The following is an 11,351-nucleotide window of genomic DNA, read 5'->3' on the forward strand; positions in this document are numbered from 1 at the left end:
TACGGCAGGCTGTGAGCTGATTTGCATGCTCGACACATATCAAGGTTATCACCAAGTGACACTCGTCCGAGAAGATCAAGAAAAGGTGCTTTATCACGACCAACGGAACATTATACTACAACGTCATGTCGTTCGGACTAAAGAACACCAGTGTCACCTACCAGAGGCTCATGAACAAGGTGTTTCAGTGGCAGATCGACCGAAACATTGAGGTATATGTCGATGACATATTAATAAAATCTCCAAGAGCTGTTGATCTTTGCACAGACATCAAGGAGACCTGCCAAACTCTGAGGGTTTATGGAATAAAGTTGAACCCGAACAAGTGCATATTCGACATCAAGAGCAGTCGATTCCTGGGATACATTGTCATCGAGCGAGGGATCAAGGCGAATCCTAGCAAGGTCAAGGCTCAAGATATGCCACTGCCACACAACTTGAAGGAAGCCCAACGGCTGACCGGGCATATTACCGCTCTGTCTAGATTCATATCCAAATCATCCGACCAGATCTTACCATTCTTCAATGTATTGCATCAAGCGACAAAATTCCAGTGGGATGCGGAGTGCGACCGAGCATTTGAAGAGCTTAAAGATTATCTCAACTCCTTACATATATTAGCTAAGCCGAGCGTAGGAGAGCCGCCCTAGATGTATCTGTTGTCCACCGAAAATGAGGTTGGCTCGGCATTAGTTAATAAGAATGGGCAAGAGTAATAGCCCGTGTATTTTTTAAGTCATATATTGAAATATGTTGAATCCCGCTACACTGGTCTAGAAAAATTAGCTTACGCTTTGGTACTAGCCGCTCGGAGACTCTGCCCGTGCTTCCTCTCCCATCCAATCATCGTGATGACCAATAGTACCTTGAGAAGAGTCCTCCTCAACCCAGAAATATCTGGTCGGCTGATCAAGTGGACAACTGAACTAAGTGAGTTCGACATCCAATATCAATCCCAAACGGTGATAAAAGCTCAGACCTTGGCTGATTTCATCACAGAAATCCAGAACGATGAGCTAGAAGCAACTTAGAGAATATATGTTGATGGCTCTTCCACTCGGCAGGGCAGCGGGATCGACATTCTGCTCATTTCCCCAAGAGAAGACCGAATGCAACTTTCAGTTTGGCTGGATTATCGCGCCACCAACAATGAGGCTGAGTATGAAGCCTTGATAGCCGGCTTGCAAGCAGTGAGGCATATCGGAGCCACAAAAGTCCTCATTTACTCGGACTCCCAGTTGATCGCCCAACAGCTGTTAGGAGCATTCGAGATTAGCAACCCCCAACTCAAGTTATATACAGAAGCCTTCGAGAAGCTAAAGACAAATTTTCACGAAGTCACTATTTAGAAGATTCCTCGATCGAACAATCAAGCAGTAGATGAACTAGATAAGTTAACTAGTTCATTATCACCGGTTATGATCAGGCAACCGATTGAACAGGTTTCTTTGGTGGCGCATATTGACCGGATGGAGGGAGTTATCTTTCTGAGCGACTGGGAAACACCGTTAATCGAAGTTCTCCGATCGGGAAGTACGCCGGCTGACCAGGAGGCAGCGCGTCTATTAAAGAAGAGGGCCAGACGGTTCATCTTGGTCAGAGATCAGTTGTACAGAAGAATCTTCTCTAGGCCTTTGCTCAAGTGTGTTGGACTAGAGGATGCAGCGTACATCTTGCAAGAAGTGTACCAAGGCTCCTGTGGAAGCCATTTGGGCGCCCGTTCGCTAGCTCGAAAGATTCTTCTAGCTAGATACTTTTGGCCAACGCTACAAGAGGACGCCGCTCGGATGACAACCACATGTCTGTCCCGCCAAAAGTATCACAATACTTTACATTGACCGACGGAAGAGATGAAGTCATCCATGGTATCCTGTTTGTTCGACCAATGGGACATGGACAACATAGGGTCATTTCCTATGGCGACAGGTCAGCGAAGGTTCCTGCTCGTTGTTGTGGACTACTTTTCAAAATAGATGGATGTTGAGCCCCTAACAAATTAAGATAAGTGAGTAGATGGTCATCAAGTTCATCTGGCAAAACATCCTCTGTCAATTTGGCATCCCCCACTAGCTTGTCTCAGATAACGGGAGGCAGTTTGCAAGTTAGAAGCTCTACCGGAGTACAGGGAGATCACCGGCGAAGAAGCGGAATGCCACAATGGCGAAGCTCGAAGACGAAGGCACGAAGTGGAGAAGACGACGACATACGCGAGGTTTATAAACCTCATGGTCAATCACTCTCAACTGTCCGATCCAAGGTTTCAAAAACCTAGAAGAAGATCTAACCGTGAAATTCAAAAAATCGCTAGTCACATCAGTAGAGGATATCCGCCTGTCTTGTCAGGCATGCGGTGACAGAAAAGAGGGTCAAGTGGCATGCGATTACTGGACAACATTTAATGAACTTAATTAAAAGGGATGGTCGCGTGCTTAGCCATAATTACCAAGGATTTGCATAGGTTTCGAGAAATATAGATGACGTCAACAACAACCACGCTCACTTGAAGAAGTGCATTTGGAAAATTCTCAAAAGTATTGCCTCTCATCGTCCCGATCGACATAAGGTTACCGGATCGATCGCCTATTTTCCATGATTAGACAATGATCGAATGACATTGGTTGATGCGCCAATCAGATACTAGGGGACCAAACACTTCGATTGGACGTAGAACTCGCAAAGGAAATCAGTGATCCAATCAGTCGGACATGCAGCATCCTTCGACTAGACTTGAGGGGGAGGCTTGTGATGCGACGATAAAGGGGAGCCCACCTGTCATGGGTCAATTGACATGGTGTCGGTCAAAGTCAAGGCGGTCAACGTTGGGGCTTACGGAAAGAGCCTCGGCCAAACGTGGCTGTCTGGTTATCTCGGTCGCAAAGGAGTGGCTGAGTGGATAACCCGGCCGGTCAGACAAATGGACATCATGGACCGGTCAAATGAATGGACAACCCTTAGTTGGTTGTTTCGGTCGGTCGAAAAACGAGCTGCTCAGACCGCTTGTCCGGTAGGAAAGCGAGTCGCTCAGACCGCCAGTCCGATGCAAGAATGACACTACACAGGAGGAGACGAGAAAATAAAAGAGAATACTCCGTCTATCATCATTAAATATAAAGAAGCCAATACCAAGAAAAATACTCCATTTATCATTAATGAACAGAAGTTAAGACAAAGAAGTCTTTCTCTGGCAATTAATATCATTAAATAAGGACAGATGAATGATCACAAAGAAAGGTATAAAATGGTATGCCAGGGATGAGGAAAGGCAAGATTTATCTATTTCTGGACTACTCATTCTCTCTTCCTGATTCTAACTTGAGCGTCGGAGGGTCAACGCCAGGGACCCCTTCCTTGGTTTGGTTTTATTTTTTTGCAGGATTGAGATCTTCATCTCGTTAGTAATCATCCCATTCCCGACTTTCCAACTTCCTTCATTCAAACAGGATATATATATATATATGGATAATTATTGAATTGAAATCTACTTTCAAAATCAATTTCAAACTAATTGAGGTGATATAAATTGATAATCTTAAACTATCAAGTAAGAAAGAAAAACTTGTTTGAAAAGTTAGACTGCCTGAAAGACTTCACCGAGATGTCCAACACTCGAGACCGAGATGTCAAAGACCGAGACCAAGATGTCGAAGGCCGAGACAAAGATGTTCGAGACCGAGATATCCGAGGTCGAGACATAGATGTCTGAGGCTAAGACCAAGAACGAGATGTCTGAGGGCGAAACAAAGATGTTCGAGACCAAGATATCCAAGGTTGAGACAGAGATGTCTAAGCCTAAGATCGAGACAGAATTGAGATAGAGATATCCAAGACTGAGGCCGAGACGCTGAGACACTGAGCCAATGGCGGAGCCAGCCCAGCTGATCTACTCAGGCTGTGGGATATGAGCATTTAAAATAACAACTCCATTACCCCTGTTGCTTCCGTTTTATTTTCTTTCTCCCATGGTAAATTTGGAAATTTTCCCTTTTTGAACTCCATCGGGCCCCTGGGCTACAACCCACATAGCTTTGAATGCGGCTCTGCCCTTGCGCCGAGCTAAGGTTGAGTGCTGAGTCCTATGTTTAACACAGTTTCCTTAAAATAAATTCGACCTCCTCAGGTTATGCTTTGAGGTTATGATGGACATATATTTCCAAGGATACAATGATATAATCATGTATACAACCAAACACTTATTGTTCATACAAATTGAGAAAATACCCGATTGCTATCAAGGGTAAACCATCAAGCGAAAATGCACGACGAAAAGTAGATTTGGGAGAACGAACATGGAGAAAAATCTTTGCTTGCTTTTTAGTCTATTTTTGCTCTTAGTCATAGCCTCCTTATATAGGAACTTGGACCCTTGCAATATTGATTGGTTGCCCTCGGGGGTAGGATGTCATGGTTAGGCCCTTTAATGATAGATCAGAGATCTAAAGTTATAGACTCAGTTGCAACGTATTATTGAAATTTTTTTTCATTAATGGGTAATATACCTGAGAATACTAACTGTCAGAATGAACCTCCATGTGTACTTCTCTAATTTATCTAGGTGCCCAGTGGGAAACTTTTGTGGGGCCAGGACGGTCATCTCAAGTTCGACGTTATCTAACTTGGTAAATTATTTTTTTTAGACTCTTGCAGTATTCAAATGGACGAATTACCATCATTAACCTCTTCGACTTAAAATGTCCGAAGGTTACGGATTATCTATTACCTTTGAGCAACAAGCAAAAAATTCACGTGGCAAAACACAACTTGATTCACTTGGGCAAATTTTACCTCAACTGATCCAGTATTCTACGTATGCAGGTTGTATTCGCACAAGAGTGACCTTTGGATCAATGCAATCCAGACCCTAGATTTGCACCCCCCCCTCCCCCACCGCACGAGCTCACGCATGAGCGAGAACTTCGCCCTAAGTATTTGTTCACAATATCAATGCTTGTGAATCAATATAAATCAACCAATATGTTTTGAAACTTCCAATGTGAGACTAAAGTCTCATTCATAATGAAGTGTCTTTCTTTTCCATTAACATATATCCAACACTTTTTCTAGGGATGAGTTCACTGGCGAGTGCCTCGCTGTATTTCTTACACGCCCTGATCGATTGATTGTTGGAAATCCTCTCTTGTCTTGGTAATATTCTCCTCACAGGTTCTACTACTTGTGGCATGTTGATTCTCATTAGTTTTCCCGATTTCCACCATCTTATGTCCCAGGTCAGATGAATCCCTACAAACGATGACAATTTGTTCCTGTCTGAAATTGTTATCGAATGAGTCAACGGAGAGTAACTGCCAAGGAGCAAATCCTTGGTGATCCGGTGTTGAGAAGGGCTTTTTAAATACCTATAGCACTTGGCAAGAGGTTAAAATGGACGTCGAGGTGGGACTCAGGGTGATTACTTCGACGCTCAAGTTAGCACAAGGACTGGAGGGGAAAACAATGGAGAAGAACATTTTCGATGCATATGTGTGTATATATCTGTGCTGTTAGAGTGAGCTTCCTTTTATTCAAGGGCAGGAGTACAAGTAATTTTATTTGTTAAAAAAAAATATACAAACAATCAGTTTGTCTATTTTAGTTTATTGTTTCTTTGATTGAAAACACTAGTTTGATTTTGCGTGTATTTCACTAGCTAGCTTGATTTAAAAAATGGTCATCTTTTCAAATGCGAATTTGATAAACAATTACTCATCTATATGCTAATCTGTTTCTTGATCTTTTCTCTATACAAAGTTCTTGGGCACATATTTTTCATTTGTTTCGATAAATTTAAACTATGAGATCTGAAATGTTGTTGATATTACACAAAAGATTGTTTACGAAAACGTAAATAATTTGTATGTCTAATAGGTTAGAATATTTAATAATATTAGCAGTTCTATTAAGCTGATCAATCTGATGCTTTTTATTGTCAGACATCTGATTATCCGGAAAAAATTTTCAAATAGAACCATATTTTATTTGACAATAAACAAAACAACAATTATCTGCTCTCGTGCTACAAAAAATTTAAAATAAATCAAAGAATCACATTCACAGCGGTTGTCCTCTCTTTTCTCTCAGGCAATGGAACACTCTGGAGGCAGGCCCTGAGGGAACCTCTTGAGGTCACTGCAGTAGTTGTAGATCATATAATTCTGTTGAACCCATTTCATCCTCTCTTGGGCTGTTGAATCCACCTCTTGGTTCCACCAGCCGCCATTGTTGGAAGCTGCATTAGAAGCACACTTGGAGGTACCACTAGCTGGAGCACAAGCGTCGGCATTGAAGTTTCGGTATGATGCCACGAACGGTGCATTCGACCAATCAGTCTTGACGGCGCCGCCTCTAGTCGCCCACTCATCAGCGTTCCAGAGGCTGGAGTAGATCCTCATGGGTTGATTCTTAGGAAAAGCAATGCCTCTAGATTCCAGGTTCTTGAAGTCTCTAATTGGTGTGTCATCGACCATGAAGCTGGAAGAATGATTTAAGATTCATGCATGATGAGCAAGAGATTGATATATATATAGTGAGATAAAACTTAGCAGCATGCTGGATCAATTTTACTCACATGACATGTCTAGGATTCCAGAGGATGGAATAGGTGTGGAAGTCCATGGTGGGGTCAAACCAGAGCTTGAACTGCATCTCCCTGTTGCCTTTGCCCTGCGTGAACACATTGGTGTGGAGAGTGTAAGGGTCACCACTGAGGTTGCCCAGGAACTCAAAGTCAATCTCATCATGCGTTGGCCCTTCAGAAGACAACTGCATATTGAAAATAGATATGCCCCATTAGCACATAATTATGCTCCAGAATGAACAAGTCTCCATATCGACGAGCTGAAAACTTACATAGTAGGTAGTGACGGTGCCAGCAGAGTTCCCAGGAACAAGCTTGATCTGCATGTCAATCTTGCCAAAGAGATACTCATTCTTGGTTCGAAAGCCAGACCCGGAGGTCTTGTCGAGTGACAGAGTAAGGAGTTGGCCATTGTTGAGGATCTTTGCTCGTCCATCACCCCATGTAATGTCACAGTCCTGGTAGAAGCTGCCAGCAGAGGCAATGACGAGGAGAGAACAAGCAACCGCCAGAAACAGGTAGCAGCTCTTCATGTTGATAGAGAATTAAGAAGCCGAGGATTGTGATATCAGATTACTTGAACTAGCTAACTCAATACGAAAATGAAATTGGGATCGGAGTGAGTATGAATGAGTCGATGGCTTTCCTTTCCTCTCCTTTTATAGGTGAAGAAGATCTATAGGAAAATGCGAGGAAATGAGAGATAGATTGCTTCAACGCGTTTTGATTAAAGAAATGGAAGGCGATCAAGCTCAGCTGTCTCCGAATGAACCATTGCCAGCTTTTGGCTTTTGACTGATGTTCACGTCCTGTATCCAATTTACAATAGAACGAAAAAGGGTAAATGTGCAAGAGATGTCAACATTAACCAACTCTACTATACAAATATTATTTCATTATTTTTCATCCACTAACTTAATTACATACCCATTATTTCAAACACACTGAACCTGCGTAATTTCTATAATCGTTAACTTTCATCACTAATTAAAATATACCAACTCATCAACCCATTTAACACACTAATATTAAATTTTATTAATAATAATAAAGACAAGAACTCATTAATTTAGTTCATAAACCTTTTTTTATTTATTTACAGGAATTGTTCGAAGGTGCCCTACGATTTTTGATGTAGTTAGAGTTTTGTTATGTTTTGTTGTCTTTAGTACGAGGTGTTTTCATAATACATCTGGTCTATTGATAATTCTTTTATTTGAGATAGAAGTCATAAGGTTATTTTTATATAGATTCGAACTTTCTTTATTTAGTGAAATTTTATTTATTTATTATTAGATTGAAAAACTGGTTGGTGCCTTTTTTCAGTTTAGAAAAAAAATATATTAAAAACTAATATTCTATAATTTAACTGGCATTTTTTTTCTCTTCTCTTTCTTTTCTTTTCTTTTCCTTTTCTGTCATAATAAATATTGAGGACTCGATAAATAATTTATCGAGGCTGGCCTAGAGTTGCACAATTTGTTATATATATATATATATATATATATATATCACGAATTAATTGACACAGTATTAATCAAAGTCAAGATCCTCGATTAAATGTGACTATCTAGTTATCTCGATCGGTAAAAGAGTAGCCGAGTGGATCACCCGGTCGGTCAGACAAATGGGCATCATGGGCCGATCAGACGAATGGACAACTCGTAGTTGGTTGTTTCGATCGACCCAAAAACGAGCCGCTCGGACCGCCCATCCGGTAGGAAAGCGAGTCGCTCGGACCGTCCGTCCGGTGCAAGAATGATACTACACAGGAGGAGACGAAAAAACAAAAGAGAACACTTCATCTATTATCATTAAATATGAAGAAATCAAGACCAAGAAGAACACTTCATTTATTATTAATACACAGAAATCAAGACAAAGAAACCTTTCTATGGTAATTAATATCATTAAATAAGAGCAGGTAAACGTTCATAAAGAAAAATATAAAAGTATACGCTAGGTATATAAAAAGGAAAGATTTATCTATTTCTGGATTACTCATTCTCTCTTCCTGATTCTAATTTGAGCGTTGGAGGGCTAACGTCAAGGACCCCTCACTAGTTTGGTTTTGTTTTGTAGGATTGAGATCTTCATCCCGTCAGTAGTCATCCCATCCCCGACTTTCCAACTTCCTTCATTCGGACAGGATCAATTTTGGCACCGTCTGTGGAAACATGACCTGTATCCGAGTGGAAACATCTTAAGATGATTTCGATGTTGGACGACTCACAACAGTGACGCTGACGCAAGATGATTTCGATGCACTAATACAAGCTCGAGTGACGAAAATATTGGAACAATAGCAACATGCGTTGGCCGATCGGCCAACGCATGAGCCTGCTGCCTTTGCAACAGGTTGATAGGCTGGAAGAGAAAAAGAAGATTGAGCGGATCAACTTTCCACTCGGGAGCCAAATAGGAGACCGATCGACTCCTATGGGGGCGCCCGTAATGCGCCAATCCCTTTCAACCGCGCGCTATCATGGGCTCCCCCAGAAGAAAGAGGTCGAGCGGATAGAGACCAGGGATCTGTTGGTGCGGGAAGCATCCGACGATCGAACCTTAGTTTTGATAATGGCAAAGGGATTCAAAGTTAAGTTTAATTGTTATCTAATGTGTATGACTGAGTGTTTCAGGAAAGTCCTAGCTGCGGTTAGGCAAGGTGAAAACCCTAGGGGGTGGTAACCCTAGGTGGAGAAAAGCCCTAACTGCGGTTAGGCAAAAGGAAAACCCCAGGGGGCGGTAACCCTAGGTCATAGGGGGTGGTAACCCTATGCGGGAAGTCTTGGCGGGTCGGCGCTTCGGGCAAAAATCCTAGGGGGTGGTAACCCTAGGTTAAAATCCTGGTGTCGCGAACCGGGTAGAAGTCTGGATGGGTCGAGGACCGGACATCCAGCATGAAGACCGGAAGTACCGGACGTTGAGCAAAAGTCCAGTCGATTTGGAGGACCAGACTGGCATCAGGTAAATCTCCTGAGTGGAGTAGGTGAGGACGCGTTCCCCGTAGAGGGAACAGTAGGCGTCGGGTCGACCTAGGGTTTCCGGCTGGAAACTCGAAGTCAGATCCGGACAGTCTGGTGACTGTCAAATTTATTTATATATATTATCTTTTGTGTTCTAACTCTGTTTTGCAGGAAACTAATCTTTTTGTACAGGGTTAGGACTGACCAGGATCGGTCGACCGAACCTTGGGATCGGTCGACCGAACCTCCAAACTACCAAATCAGATCTCCAGAAGTTGGACCGGGCTCGACCAGGGATCGGTCGACCGGACCTCAGAATCGGTTGACCGAACCTGGGATAGGTATCGACTGGATCAAGCTGAGGTGTGCAGGTCAGAGGAGACTGATCGATCGACCGGACCCTGGGATCGGTCGACCGAACACAGGGATAGAGTTTGACCAGATCGAAGCGGAGCGACAGATCGACGGATCAGATGCTGTGGAGATCATCTGATCGGTCGACCGAACATGAGGATCGGTCGACCGATCCGCTTCGGGTCAAACCTAATCCCGAGACTTGGGGATCTGGATCAGACCTTGCAGAGCTATAAAAGGAGGCCTCGAGGTGCAGCTCAAATCATCAATTTTCGAACAGAAGTTGTGTGCTCTTGTGTGGTCCGTACGCTTCAACAACGCTCTGCAGCTACAATGAACTGAGACTCCAAAGCTCTTCCGTTTTCTTGTTCGTTGGTAAAGCTTTCTTATTTGTACTTAACTGTAATTGCTTCTAGCTTGTAATAATTCCGGATTTATAGTTGTTGCCCACCGAAAGCGGTCAAGGACCGCGGGCCTTCGAGTAGGAGTCGAGATAGGCTCCGAACGAAGTAAAACACTTGCGTCTTTTGTGTTTGCATTTACTTTCCGCTGCGTTTCTAATCTTTGTTTTAAATCGCTAAAATAGCCACGAGCGCTATTCACCCCCCCCCCCTCTAGCGCTTTCGATCCATCAATTGGTATCAGAGCGGGGGCGTTTTGAATCGGTACAACCACCATTCAAAACAATTTTTTCGTGGTATTTTCAGATTTTTCGGAGTCAATTAGAATTTGGCTTTATAGCTATATTCTAATTCCTTTCTCGAATCGGTTTTCTGCTCGAGGTTGGTGCAACACCACCCGAGTTCGTGTTATATTTTTTTATACCGCACTACTAAGCCAGGACCAAGTCCTGGAATTTTCTTGTTGTTTATTTTTGCTTCATAGTTGATCCAAAATGGCTCTTCAAGAAGGCTACAGTACAGCCCACCCCCCGCTATTCACCGGAGACGACTTCGAGTACTGGAAGGGTCGGATGGAGGCATATCTCCAGACTCATTTTGAAGTCTGGATGATTGTCAAAACCGGACTCCAACTACCAACTGATAGCGCCGACAAACCACTACCATACGAGGACTAGGACGCATCTTTGATTAAGAAGGTGGAAGCTAATGGCAAGGCGACTTGCACCCTCCAGTGTGGCCTATCAAAAGAAGAACTCAACCACGTCGGCCCCTTCAACAATGCCAAGGAACTGTGGGAGAAGCTCATTGAACTTCACGAAGGAACGCCCGACACCAAAGTAAGTAAAAGAGACTTAATCTTCAATAAATTATTTAATATCAAACTGCAGGAAGGTGAGACAGTTGCCCAACTCCATGCCCGGATTCAAGATTTTCTCAACGGTCATCATGCAATTGGGCAGAAGGTAGATAACCGGGACATAATAAGGTACACACTCAGCGCTTTTCCATGGTTGATGCTTACAAGGTCTCTAAGGACCTCTCTTCAATCAAATTAGA

General features: G+C 43.0%; 1 protein-coding gene across 1 annotated transcript; it reads right to left on the minus strand.

The window, feature by feature from the left end:
• Nucleotides 1–5,949: 5,949 nt before the first annotated feature.
• LOC122000822 (probable xyloglucan endotransglucosylase/hydrolase protein 23) lies at nt 5,950–7,199 on the minus strand. Its single transcript, XM_042555288.1, has 3 exons — nt 6,844–7,199; nt 6,563–6,756; nt 5,950–6,465 (listed from the first exon to the last, which is right to left on the minus strand). The coding sequence occupies exons 1-3, from the start codon at nt 7,102–7,104 to the stop codon at nt 6,072–6,074; spliced, it is 849 nt and encodes a 282-aa protein (XP_042411222.1). The 5' UTR covers nt 7,105–7,199; the 3' UTR covers nt 5,950–6,071.
• Between the last annotated feature and the right edge of the window lie 4,152 nt (nt 7,200–11,351).

The sequence above is a fragment of the Zingiber officinale genome, chromosome 7A, assembly GCF_018446385.1.
Source record: "Zingiber officinale cultivar Zhangliang chromosome 7A, Zo_v1.1, whole genome shotgun sequence".
Lineage (NCBI taxonomy): Eukaryota > Viridiplantae > Streptophyta > Magnoliopsida > Zingiberales > Zingiberaceae > Zingiber > Zingiber officinale.